Here is a 14,627-nt window from a genome sequence, read left to right as displayed (position 1 = left end):
TCTTCTTGTTGCCTTTCTCTGTATGACCACCATCAGTGCGATCAGCTCACAGATTAGAAGGAGTCCGAGGGTTATGCAGATGGAAACAGGGATGGAGGTGGTTTTACCTCCCTGTCCTAATCACAAGATTGCAGAAAGATTTAACACAGACACAGTCCGCCTTACATTTTAAAAATGGTCCAGTCAATTTGAAACCGCTCACGTTATCTTCAGAAATTAACAAAACCAAGAACATGTCAAAAACACCAATACCACTAATAATAGTACCATTAATGGAAAGTACCTGCAGGTGTGGACGGAGAAGCAGTAGAAGGCAAATCGAGTCCTGTGGAATATATTGTACAAACATTTCATCAACTTCAAACATTAGGATTTTACATTAAAAATATAAACGTTGTTTTAAATTTCTGAAATCCATGAGGCATGTTACCGGAACAAATCACACTGGCATCTTCCTTGTGATCACAGTCATGTTGACCTGGCGGTGAGGAACGACAGTCGGACAGAAAAGATTCACTTCCGGTGCACTTCACTTCATCCAGCCAGATAAGACCGGCACCCTGGGCAATTGCGGCCCCTCCTGCGGCTAATAGAGCGGCGCCGCAACCCAGCTGTCTGCAGACAACATTGGCATCGGCCATATCCCAGGAGTCATCACACACCGTGCCCCAGCTGTTATTGGACATTATCTCCACTCTCCCGGAGCAGTTGGTGTTGCCTCCAACCAGCCGCAACGGTTGTCCCGAGTCTATCAAAGAGAATCATTTATTGTTATTTATTTAGTACAAGCCTGGAATACAAGTCAGATAGTTGGTATAACGAAGAGGAGGAAGCACCTGGTGAATGTCCATGTTTAGAACGAGATTCTCGATCGCAGACCCTTGAACTGTGGGATCTCTCCGGCACTTTGGCTTCTGTTGAGAAGAGAAATATGCTGACTCTATTGGACAGCAATGTTTGAAATGACACCCGCACATTGAGAGTTTCCTTGTGTTACCTGAACAAACAACACCTGCATCCTCCCAGTGATGACAGTTGTGTTCGCCCCAAGGGTCTGACTGACACTGCCAAAGGGTCGACTCATGTGAATTACACTCCATCTCATCGAGCCAAATGGGTCCGGATCCCGCTCCGAATGACCGAGTGTTATGCTCAATAGATATGAGGGGGCCGCACTGTAACTGTCTACAGATCACTTCTGCATCATGTCGATCCAGTTTCTCCGTGCACACTGTTCCCCAGGTCCCATTGTAGAACACTTCCACTCTTCCCTCACAGCGATGCTGTCCTTTCACCAGCCGCATCTCTTTGTGCTCTGTCAATGAAACACGAAATATCCAGGTGGTTCGATTGATAACCCGCTTTGGGTTCATACTGCACAACACATGTTGCACCGGTGTCGGTAATTATTTCAGAAATACATCTACATTCCAAACACATAAGAAAGATAAAACTTTACAGGGCACTGGCGAGACCGCACCTGGAGTACTGCGCACCGTTTTGGTCTCCATATTTAAGGAAGGATATACTTGCATTGGAGGCAGTGCAGAGAAGGTTCACTAGGTTGATTCCTGGGATGAAGTGGTTGATGTATGACGAAAGGTTGAGCAGATTGGGCCTATACTCATTGGAGTTTAGAAGAATGAGAGGTGATCTTATTGAAACATATAAGATTCTGAGGGGGATTGAACGGGTGGATGCGGGGAGGATGTTTCCACTGATGGGTGAGACGAGAACTAGGGGGCATAATCTTAGAATAAGGGGCTGCTGTTTCAAAACTGAGATGAGGAGAAACTTCTTCACTCAGAGGGTAGTAAATCTATGGAATTTGCTACCTCAGAGAGCTGTGGAAGCTGCGACATTAAATAAATTTGAAACGGAGATAGACAGTTTCCTAGCTGATAAGGGTATTAACGGTTATGGGGAGTGGGCAGGGAAGTGGATGTGAGTCTAGGTTCGGATCAGCCATGATCCTATTGAATGGCGGAGCAGGCCCGAAGGGCTGTATGGCCTAATCCTGCTCCTACTTCTTATGTTCTATGTAATTCTTTGTAATATCTCCTGTCTGAAGCATTGCGAATAACACTGCAGAAAATGAGCAGGTTGAAAGCGCCCTTACCTGAACACATCATCCTCACATCTTCTTTATGAGCACAGTCGTGGTTACCCCACGGTGCTGAGGGACATTCCCACAGAAAAGATTCGTCACCCGAACAGTTCAGTTCATCCAACCAAACTGGGCCTGAGCCTGGTCCACAAGCAGCAGGAAGTTCCACGTAAAATGCATTTCCGCAACCCAGCTGTTTGCAAACCACGTTAGCGTCGGCCAGGTCCCAGGAATCATCACAAACTGAACCCCAGGTCCCATTGTAATAAACCTCCACTCGCCCAGCACATGGGCTTCCACCGGCAGACAGCCTTAACTGAACGTGTTCTGTTGGAGAACAATACAGGAGAATTATACTTCCAATACACATGAACCGCATCACTCAATCCAACCCATTGTATCCTCTCCAGCCGAAAAATTCTGACCTTTTAAAGCGGCTGTGACAGATAAATGAAACTATACAACTGAACATCTGTCTACACTTCCATATTATATAGAATGCACAGCAGAGAAATGTTTAAGATATTCCTGCTACCTCTGGCTGCTGGGATTCATTGTCTCCAGTTCCCTCATTTTGTTTCGAGTCTTGTGCACATTGTTGTTCAGGCAATTGAACGTGTTTTTACTAATCGTTTCACTTCCTCTATTTTTAACAGTCATTTTATGCTCATGTTCTATAATTGTATCTGCTCCTTGTTAGGTTTTGTCTCCCGTATTCATTACCTTGCTTGACATTTACTCTCATCTCCTATTTCATTTATCTTTAGCCCATGTTCATTTCGTTTATACACAGTACAATGAAACCTACCCCAGTATAACTCCAGCTCATCTGTCTACACTGATATGCTGCACAATGGAGCTGATTTGCAACGTGATCCCTCCATAAACATGTCAGCCTGTCCACCTTTAAGCCGCCCTCTTGAAATCTACCCTCTGACCAAGCTTTTGGACACCCTTTCTAATATCTCCTTGTTGGGCTGTGTCAGTTTCCAGTCTGATTGCGCTCTTGGGAAACGCCTTGCGACATTTGTCTTTGTTAAAGGCGCAAAACAATGCAACTTATCGTTGTTGATGTTTCTCCCTTCAGCCCGTGTCCACTCGCATTGCTCTCACCCACTGAGTTAAATAACTGGTGTAGAGACACCGAGGAACAAGTGACCAATATTACCACTTTTCTCAGCAGATTAGATATTCCCCTTGATGGTTCTGTAAAATTGAACCATTTGTTCACCTGAACACAGGACCCCTACGCCGATGCTGTCATTGAGAGATGGGTTCAATGTGAATGAGCTGCAGTTCCGGAGCTGAGACTCGTTTCCTTCACACTGGACATCATTCACCCACACGGGCCCTTCACTCTCTCCGTACTTTGAAGAGTTATAAGCGGCTATCGCAGAGCCGCAGTCCAGCTGTCTGCAGACGACGTTGGCATCGTTTAGGTCCCAGAGGTTGTCCCGCACTCTCCCCCAGCTGCCGTTGTAGTAAATCTCCACTCGCCCGTCACAGCGGCTTCCCCCATTAGTCAGTCTCGGCGGCCAACCTTCATCTACAAAAAGAAACACATTGAGAGCAACACAGAAACATAGAAACGTAGAAGATAGGAGCAGGAGTAGGCCATTCGGCACCCCGAGCCTGCTCCGCCATTCAATGACATCATGGCTGATCGTCCAAACTCAGTACCCTGTCTCTGCTTTCTCCCCATAGCCCTTGATTCCTTTAGCCTTAAAAATATATCTAAATCCTTCTTGAATATATTTAGTGAATTGGCCTCAACTACCTTTTCTAGTAGTAGAGAATTCCATAGGTTCACCACTCTCTGGGTGAAGAAATTGCTCCTCATCTCTGTCCTAAATGGCTTACCCCTTATCCTTAGACTGTGACCTCTGGTTCTGGACACCCCCGCCATTGGGAACATCCTTCCTGCATCTAGTCTGTCTAGTCCTGTTAGAATTTTGTAATTTTCAATGATATCCCCTCTAATTCTTCTGAACTCCAGCCAATATAAGCCCAATCGACACAATCTCTCCTGCTACGTCATTCCTGTCATCCCAGGTAACTGTCTGGTGTATCTTCGTTGCTCTCCCTCCATGGCAAGAACATCCTTCCTCAGATAAGGCGAACAAAACTGTACACAATACCAAGGTGTGGTCTCACCAAGGCCCTGTACAACTGCAGCAAGACATCCTTGCTCCTGTTCTCGAATCCTCTCGCTATGAAGGCCAACGTACCATTTGCCTTCTTAACCGCCTGCTGCACCTGCATGCCTACCTTCAGTGACTGGTGCACAAGGACACCCAAGTCTCGTTACACTTCCCCTTCTCCCAATCTATTGTTCAGATAATAATCTGCCTTCCTGTTTTTGCCACCAAAGTGGACAACCTCGCATTTATCCACATTATACTGCATCTGCCATGCATCTCCCCAATAACTCAACCTGTCCAAATCATACTGGAGTTTCTCGGCATCCTCCTCACAGGGCACACGCCCACCCAGCTATGTGTCGTCTGCAAACTTGGAGATATTACATCTAGTTCCCTCGTCTAGATCATGAATATATATTGTGATTAGCTGGGGTCCTAGCACCGATCCCTGCGGTACCCCACTAGTCACTGCCTGCCACTCAGAAAAAGACCCATTTATTCCAACTCTTTGCTTCCTGTCTGCCAACCAGTTCTCTATCCATGTCAGAAACTTACCCCCAATCCCATGTGCTTTAACTTTACACGTTAACCTCTTATGCAGGTCCTTATCGAGAGCCTGCTGAAACTCCAATACACCACATCCACTGGTTCTCCCCTATCTATTCTACCAGTTATATCCTCAAAAAAATTCCAGTAGATTAGTCAAGCACGATTTACCTTTTGTAAATCCATGTTGACTTTGTCCAGTCCTGTCACTGTTTTCCAAGTGCTCTGCTATTACATCTTTTATAATGGACTCGAGCATTTTCCCCACTACTGATGTCAGGCTTACTGGTCTATAATTCTCGGTTTTGGCTCTACCACCTTTATTAAATAGTGGGGTTACATTAGCTACCCTCCAATCTTCAGGAACTGTGCCAGAGTCTATAGAAATTTGGAAGATGATCAGCAATTCCTCTACTATTTCTGGGCTACTTCCTTAATTACCCTAGGATGTAGATTATCAGCCCTGGGGATTTATCGGCCTTCAATCACGTCAATTTCCCTAATACCATTTCCCTACAAATACTGATTTCATTCAGTTCCTCCCTCTCATTCGACCCTATTTTCCTCGACATCTCAGGGATGTTATTTGTGTCCTCCTTTGTGAAGACAGAACCAAAGTATGTATTTAATTGTTCAGCCATTTATTTGTTGTGCATTATAAATTCGCCTGGTTCTGACTGCAAAGGACCTATGCTTGACTTCACCAATCTTTTTCTCTTTACATATCTATAGAAGCTTTTATAGTCAGTTTTAATGTTCCCTGAAAGCTTACTCTCATATTATATTGCCCTCCTCTTACTTATCACCTTTGTCCTCCTTTGGTGAATCCTAACATGCTCCCAATCCTCATGTTTGCTGCTTTTTCTTGCCAATGTATATGTCCTCTCCTTGGATCTTATGCTATCCCTAATTTCCCTTGTTAGCCATGGTTGCACCACCGTTTTTGTTTTATTTTTATGCCAGACAGTGATGAACAAATTCTATACTTCATCCATGCGATCTTTAAATGTTTGCCATTGCCTCTCCACCGTCAACCCGTTAAGAAACGTTCCCCAATCAATCCTAGCCAGTTCGCGCATCATACCATTGTAGTTTCCTTTATTTAAATTCAGGACCCCAGTCTCTGTGTCAACTATTTCACTCTCCATCTTAATGAAAAACTCTATCATATTATGATCGCTCCTCCCCAAGGAGCCTCGCACAACAAAATTGCTAATCAATCCTTTCTCATTACCTGATATCCAGTCTAAGATGGCCTGATCTCTAGTTGGTTCCTCGACATATTGGTCCAGGAAACCATCTCGTATACACTCTAGGAATTCCGCCTCCACAATTTTGTTACTAATTTGGTTATCCCAATCTATATCTAGATTAAAGTCAACCATGATAACTGCTGTGCCCTCATTGCATGCATCTCTAATTTCCTGTTTAATGCCATCCCCAACCTCAGCATTGCTGTTTGGGGGTCTGTATACAACTCCCACTAACGTTTTCTGCCCCTTGGTATTTCTCCACTCGACTTATGCAGATCCCACATCATCAGAGCTAATATCCTTCCATACTATTTTGTTAATCTCCACTTTAAACAGCAATGCTACCCCACCTCCTTTTCCTTTTTGCCTGTCCTTCCTGAATATTGAATACCCCTGGATGTTGAATTCCCAGCCTTGGTCACCCTGGAGCCATGCCTCCGTAATCCCAATTATATCTTATCGGTTTACATCTATTTGTGCAGCTAATTCATCCACTTTATTATGAATGCTCCTCGCATTAAGACACAAAGCCTTCAGGCTTGTTTTTTAACACTCTACCAGGGAAAGGGTAGGGCCCATTGGGGACCAAAGTGGCAATCTGTGTGTAGAGCCAGATGATGTAGGCTGGGTTCTAAATGATTTTTTTGCATCTGTGTTCACTATGGAGAAAGACGATGCAGACATAGAAATCGGGCAAGGGGACTGTGACATACTTGAACATATTAGCATCGAGAGGGAGGAGGTGCTGGCGGTTTTAGCAGGCCAAAAAGTGGATAAATCCCCAGACCCGGACGAGATGTATCCCAGGCTGCTGTGGGAGGCAAAGGAGGAGATTGCAGGGGCTCTGACACAAATTTTCAGAACCTCTCTGGCCACAGGGGATGTACCAGAGGACTGGAGAACAGCTAATGTAGTACCATTAAACAAGAAGGGTAGCAGGGATAAACCAGGGAATTACAGGGCAGTGAGCCTAACATCTGTGCTAGGGAAATTATTGGAAAAAATTCTGAGGGACAAAATTAGTCTCCACTTGGAGAGGCAAGGATTAATCGGGGATAGTCAGCATGGCTGTGTCAAGGGTAAATCATGTCTGACAAATCTGATTGAATTTTTCGAGGGGGTGACTAGGGGGGTGGATGAGGGAAATGCTGTGGATGTGGTTTACATGGACTTCAGTAAAGCTTTTGACAAAGTCCCGCATAGGAGACTGGCCAGAAGGTAAGAGCCCATGGGATCCATGGTGCCTTGGTGCGTTGGATCCTAAACTGGCTGAGTGGCAGGAGGCAGAGGGTGATGGTCGGAGGTTGCTTTTGTGACTGGAAGCCTGTGTCCAGTGGGGTACCTCAGGGATCGGTGCTGGGTCCCTTGTTGTTTGTGATCTACATAAATGATTTGGATGAGAATGTAAAAGGTATGATCAGTAAGTTCGCAGATGACACGAAAATTGGTGGGGTGGTAAATTGCGAGGAGGAAAGCCTCAGGCTACAGGACGATATAAACGGGTTGGTCAGATGGGCGGAAAAGTGGCAAATGGAATTTAACCCTGAAAAGTACGAGGTGATGCATTTTGGACGGGCAAATAAGGCAAGGGAATAAACAATGAGTGGTAGGACCCTAGGAAGTACAGAAGTTCAGAGGGACCTTTGTGTACATGTACATAGATCCCTGAAGGCAGCGGAACAGGTAGATAAGGTGGGTAAAAAGGCATATGGGATACTTGCCTTCATTAGCCGAAGCATAGAATATAAGAGCAGGGAGGTTATGATGGAGCTGTACAAAACGCTGGTGAGGCCACAGCTGGAGTACTGTGTGCAGTTCTGGTCGCCTCACTATAGGAAGGATGTGATTGCTTTGGAGAGGGTGCAGAGAAGATTCACCAGGATGTTACCTGGGATGGAACGCCTCAGCTATGAAGAAAGACTAAACAGGCTGGGGTTGTTTTCCTTGGAGCAAAGAAGGCTGAGGGGGGACCTGATTGAGGTGTACAAAATGATGAGGGGCATAGATAGGGTAGATAAACAGGAACTTTTCCCCTTAGTAGGGGGGTCAATAACAAGGGGGCATAGATTCAGGGTAAGGGGCAGGAGATTTAGAGGGGATTTGAGGAGGAACCTTTTCACCCAGAGGGTGGTTGGAATTTGGAACTCACTGCCTGAAAGGGTGGTAGAGGCAGGAACCCTCACAACATTCAAGAAGCATTTGGATGAGCACTTAAAATGCCATTGCATACAAGGATATGGACCAAATGCTGCAAAATGGGATTACACTGGACAGGGATTGATGGACGGCGCAGACGCGATGGGCCGAAGGGCCTCTTTCTGTGCTGTAAAACTCTATGACTCTATGACTCTTAGTCCTTTTAGAATTATTATTTACTGTGGCCCTGTCTGATTTGCACACTTCATTTCTCTGCCTTCCACTTTTGCTTTTCTCCTTCCTGGTGTGCTTCTATCCTTGCTTCCCTTTCCTCTGTCTCCCTGCACAGGTTCGCAACACCCTGACATTTTAGTTTAAACCCTCCCCAACAGCACTAGCAAACACTGCCCCTAGAACATCGGTCCTTGTCCTGCCCAGGTGCAAACTGTCCAGTTTGTACTGGTTCCACCTCATGCAGAACCGGTTCCAATGTCCCAGGAATTTGAATCACTCCCCCTTGCACCATTCCTCTAGCCACGTATTCATCTGAAATATCCTTGTTTCTACTCTGACTAGCACGTGGCACTGGTAGCAATCCTGAGATTACTAGCTTTGAGGTCCTATATTTAAATTTACCTCCTAACTCCCTATATTCAGCTTTTAGGACCTCATCCCGTTTTTTACCTATAGCGTTGATACCTATATGCACCAGTACAGCTGGCTGTTCACCCTCCCCCTCCAGGATGCCCTGCAGCCGCCCCGAAACATCCTTGACCCTTGCACCAGGGAGGCAACATACCATCCTGGAGCCTCATTTGCGGTCGCAGAAATGCCTATCTATTCCCCTTACAATAGAATCCACTATTACTGTAGCTCTCCCACTCTTTTTCCTCCCATCCTGTGCAGCAGATCCACCCATGCTGCCAGGAAGTTGGCTACTTCTGCCTTCCCCCGATATGCCAACTCCCTCAACAATATCAAAAGTGGTTAATCTGTTTGAGAGAGGAATGGCCACAGGGGACCCCTGCCCTACCTGTCTGCACCTACTACTCTGCCTGGCGGTCACCCATTCGCTTCCTGCCTGTGCAGCCTTTACCTGCGGTGTGACCAACTCCCTGAACGTGCTATCCACTATGTCCTCAGCATCGTGAATGCTCCAGTGTGTATCCATTCGCAGCTCCAGCGCCACAATGTGGTCTGTCAGTAACTGCAGCTGGATACACTTCCCGCACACATGGTCATCAATAACACATGCATTCAAACACCATGCTAGTCGGCTGTGTTTTTTTCCTCCATTTACTTCTGCTCTCATGAAGTTATTGTTTGTTCTGTTGATATTTCTATGCACCTGGTCTCTCCTCTCTGCTGCTGCGTCCTGGTGCCCTTTCCCCAGCCAAATGAGTTCAAACCCTTGCCCAGAGCACTAGTTAAACTCCCTATGAGGACATTTGTCCCAAACTTGTTCAGGAGCAACCAGCCCTGCCTGTAAAATTCCCCCCTACCACACAACATGTCACAATCCCCCAGGAATTTGATGCCCTCCCTCCTACACCACTTCTCCAGCCACGCATTCACCTGCACTCTCTTCCTGCTTCTGTACTCACTGGCACGTGGCAGATCACCTTTGAGGGCCTGTTCTATAATCTTTTGTCCTGCTTCTGAAACTCTGCCTGTTTGACCTCAGCCCTTTTCCTGCCAATGCCATTGTTTCCAATATGGACCACAACGTCTCCTGTTCCCCTTCCCATCCCACAATGTCCTGCTCCCGTTCAATTATATATTTTACCTGGGCACCAGGGAGGCAATACACCATTGGGAACTCATTTTTGTGGTTGAAGAGATGCCTGTCTATTCCCCTGACTATCAAATCTCCAATAGTCCCCCAGAGCTACACTCTCTTGTGCCCCACTGTGCAGCCCAGACTCCCACAGTACCTGCATTTGCTTCTGACTGCAAGCCCCCGAGCTAACTTCACCCGGACTGTTATTCAACACTGAAAACCGGTTTGTGAGTGAAAATAGGAGTCAATCAGAGAAACATGGATGTAAAACCGCATGGGAGATAATTTTGGTCTCAGACCAAATTTACTGACCATTATTACTGATATTGTCATTTTATTACATATAAAGAAGAATGAATCCGCTCGCTTTCTGATGTGCTGCAGCACTTTACCCAGCACGGAAGCATTCGGAATAGGATTGAGTGATTAAACACCGACAATCAGATGGATTCAATCCCAGTTAATGTGGTTCACAAGAGCGGTTCATGGTGGAGCGGCGCTCACTTTTTTAAACTGACTTCACCGATACAGAGAGGAGAATGTGAGATCCATGAACACTCCGAGCGGGGAGATTCCCGAGACGGGCCGGTCACCATTCCCGCTGGCGGTCGGCACCAGCCGGGCTACAGCTGGACCGGTAACCCCATTGGGACAGGCCCGGAGCAGCAACAGGTCACCTCACACATTAGAGCAGCAGTTGGTTTAAATAATAACACATTGAGGTAATTATATGTAACACGTTAATATGAAATCATTCTCCATTCCGCATAAATACCGTGATTGTTATTCACCCGGTAGAATTCCCTTCATCCCTTACACACACTAAAGCTGAAATTTAATATCAGTGATCGGCCCCAGAATGGTTCCAGTGGCTCCCCCCGGTACTGCAGCTATAATGATCTCACTCTGAACAGAGATTCAGTCTTTGGTTTATTCACTTTAACAGCATCCCCGAGTGTTCCTCTCCCTGGACTATACAGGGGTAGAGAGCCGATCCACGGACAATTCCCCGTTAGTTGGCGGCCTATATGACTGGGTCTGGTGAAAAAGGAGACACAGACTAAACTGTCGCTCAGGTCCATTTGTGTTTCCCGATATCACATCTGACAACTTCTGCCTCCAATGTAAAATATCCGTAACAGAACAGCGGGATTTACAATCACAGGGTGAATGAAACTTGCTTTCACACAACTGTGTAATCTCCCGAATATAAAGAAAGGCGGAACAAGAGCCTGCAACCCAATTGACCCTTTCGAGTCAATACTAAATGTGATGTGATAATTAGGACAGCTCCACACAGAGAAAGGGAACGTAGTGAGTGAGAATAAAATAAGAATTCCGGCTGCTCAGAAATTTGGAGAAACTGTGACAGGTAAGGACACCAACAGACTCATTTGGAGCCGGACACTGCAGTGCTGGTGTGTCAGAGACACGGAGCAGAATGGCGGAGGGGCAACTGAGAGACCAAAGGTTCCAGTAAACCAGTGTCAAGAAGTAAACACAGGTCGAGATAGGGATTCCAAACGCTCCCCCTGACAGACAGACTCTATTGACCTGACTGCAGAGGGTGTAGATGCATTTTGACAGAACCAAGGGTTCGGGACCTCTTGTGTCCAAGTGTTCCACTGGAGTTTATCCAGCGGACCGGGGCCGTTTTCTAGTACAGATCACTGGGATGGTTCTTCAACCTACAGGTAATGCCTCCAGCGCCGTCCCCAGAGTCTCAGAGATTCCCATTTCGACATAAGACAGGACACCTGCCTTCAGCGCGGTGGATGCTGTGACACAGGGCCCCTGGCAGGGTGTCATTCTTCTTGATGCTCTAGCAGATTAAATCCAGCACCATTTACCAGACTCACGCACCACCAACAAAGACATTGAAAATACACGGCCCCATGTTCGGGGGTTTAATAGAAGTATTCCCATCTTGGGATTGATTGCCCCACTGTTGCTATGTCACAGTCTGTCAGTGCTCTTACCCTGAGTCCTGCCTCCGTGAAACCGGTTCCCCTTTTGCCCGAAATCCGCAACGTAACTTGGCCGTGGATCTTGTACATGGAGCAGAGGGACTGCTTCTACTGCATGTCTCGGAGGTCAGAACAATGAAGTAGAACATGCAGCACACCGGTATGATTCGGCCACTTTCCTGCCATACTCTCTCATCCCATTCGCTCTGCCCAGCACCGTTTATTTATCTCATAAACTCTTTAATGTCAGTGTATGTCTGCCGTATGCCATTAAATGATCGTGAAGAGAAAGCCCATGGAAAGGCTTTCCCAGTCTTCCTCCTTCTTTTACCATTCCCTGAAATCGGCCTCTATCGGTTGTGCCACTCTGTCATGATCTTATTAAATCCTCCTGCACCTTTACCCCCCTTATCACCCCTGCCTGCTCCAGATTCTCTGTTTCCATCTTTCTATTGTCCTGTCGCTCTCTCTCTCTCCTTTCCTTTGATTGGTGTTCTGGTTGTCAACCACTCTAGTGAATTGTTTTCACTGGCATTCTACCTATCTATCTTTCTCTCTATCTGTCGCTCTATCTATCTATCTATCTATCTATCTATCTATCTATCTATCTATCTATCTATCTATCTATCTATCTATCTATCTATCTATCTATCTATCTATCTATCTATCTATCTATCTATCTATCTCTCTCTCTATCTATCTATCTATCTATCTATCTATCTATCTATCTATCTATCTTTCTCTCTATCTATCTATCTATCTATCTATCTATCTATCTATCTATCTATCTATCTATCTATCTATCTATCTATCTTGCTATCTATCTATCTATCTGTCTGTCTTTCTCTCTCTCTATCTATCTATCTATCTATCTCTCTCTCTATCAATCCATTCCTCTGATGAGGGTACAGGTTTCTCACGTTCTCTAGATCTTTGGTTTCAATCTCCTCTCTCTGTTTCTATGTCCCTCCCTCTCTCTGTCTCTCTCGCTCTCTTTGGCGCTCTCTCTGCATTTTAACATTTCTCTCTCTCTATGTCTCTTTCTCTCCAACGTTCTCTCTATCCCTTTGATGCTTGTACAGGGCCGCCTCATGCTGTAGTTCATTGCGTTCACTCTCCTCATCTCTGTCTGTGTCTCTGTCTGCATTGCACTCTCTGCCTGTGTCTCTCTATATCTATCCGTCTCTGTCTGTCTGTCTCTCTCTCTGTCTCTCCATCCCTCTGATAAAAGTACAGTGTCACTACATGCTCTAGATCAAAGCTTTCATTCTCCTCTCTGCGTCAATCTCCAGTGCCACTCACTCCCACCGCTTACTGTTTCTCACATATTCTCTGTTGTACCCTGAGCTCCGGGAAGTTCAGGCTCCAATATTTAAACCAATATGTTTAAATAGGTTCATGTTTATCTAAATACTCTTATGTGAGTTTCACCGATGGGCAGTTCTACTCAGATATTGTTTTGGTAAAACATATGGTCGATTCGCATTGTTTAATTAAGGTTAAATAATTTCATGAATGTTTTTTTAGATAATACATAGCCAAGAACATATAATGCTGGTTCATTACATCTATTTCTCCATACAATAAGCGAGTACTGAAATGTCTATATTTGCTGTTGTGTTGAAGAGACTGAGAGGCGCATGACTGTTAATGTAGTTCCATTTACGGACGGAATCCCCATAAGCAGAATAGCAATCACTAGCTGAATACAATTTCACAACCCTGAAATAAAAATAAATAATCACTGCTTCAAAGTTAATTAAATGACCCTTTAATTAAACATTTAAAAATAGATTTAATTTTTTGAATAATAAATGTGAAAAAATTTTACCGGGACAAAAGTAACCTGAACTAATTTTAAAAGTAAGTGAATGTTTAAATCATTAAAAACATTCTTTTAACATTTATATCTAAAAGAAGGACGTACGCCTACTTTTGCCAGGCGAAAGGGTTTGGTGGGTATTCACTGGGCAGTAGTGCAGCAAATAGCCCAAATCTGCTCCACCAAAAGTGAATTTGTATCGGCTGGGGACGATCTGTCCAGAATAAACTTGACAGACCGCAAGTTCTGAGTTATCACGCATCAGTACCTCTCCATGTTGAACACCACTTGGAAGAAGCACTGAGAGTAACAAGCGCACAGAATAGACACTGGGTGGGGGACTTCAATGTCCATCACCACAAGTGGCTCGGTAGCACCACAACTGACCGAGCTGCCTGACTCCTGAAAGACACCTTTGTCAGTCAGGGCCGGCGACAGTTAGTGAGAGAACCAATAGGAGGGCAAAACCCACCTGACCCTGTCCTCACCAATCTCTCTGTCGCAGATGCATCAGTCCATGACAGTATTGGTAGACGTGACAACTGCAGTCATTGTGGACATGAAGTCCAGTCTTCATACGGAGGGCACCCTCCATCGTGTTCTGTGGCACTACAACCATGCTAAAAGTGATAGATTCAGAACAGATCTATCATCTCAAAATTGGACATCCGTGAGGTGCTGTGGACCTTCAGCAGCAGCAGGATTGTATTCCACCAAAATCTGTAACCTCATGGCCTGGTATATTCCTCATGGTAACATTGCCACCAAGCGAGGAGACCAACCCTGGTTCAATTAGGTGTGTAGAAGAGCATGCCAGGAGCAGCACCAGCCATACCGAAAAAAGGGTGCCCACCTGGGGAAACTGCAACACAGGA

The 14,627-nt window shown here is 45.5% G+C and overlaps 1 protein-coding gene across 1 annotated transcript; it reads right to left on the bottom strand.

Annotated features, from left to right (window-relative positions):
- Positions 1–290: 290 nt before the first annotated feature.
- On the bottom strand, positions 291–8,998 carry LOC147098141 (scavenger receptor cysteine-rich domain-containing protein DMBT1-like). Its single transcript, XM_085970831.1, has 6 exons — positions 8,983–8,998; positions 3,339–3,653; positions 2,120–2,434; positions 998–1,315; positions 837–914; positions 291–748 (listed from the first exon to the last, which is right to left on the bottom strand). Exons 1-6 carry the CDS (start codon positions 8,996–8,998, stop codon positions 375–377), a joined length of 1,416 nt encoding a protein of 471 aa, XP_085826957.1. The 3' UTR covers positions 291–374.
- Positions 8,999–14,627: the final 5,629 nt, after the last annotated feature.

Source organism: Somniosus microcephalus, chromosome 30 (genome assembly GCF_052327205.1).
Source record: "Somniosus microcephalus isolate GS21.2 chromosome 30, FLI_Smic_1.0, whole genome shotgun sequence".
NCBI classification, from domain to species: Eukaryota; Metazoa; Chordata; class Chondrichthyes; order Squaliformes; family Somniosidae; genus Somniosus; species Somniosus microcephalus.
This window is presented reverse-complemented; position numbering and strand designations above follow the sequence as displayed.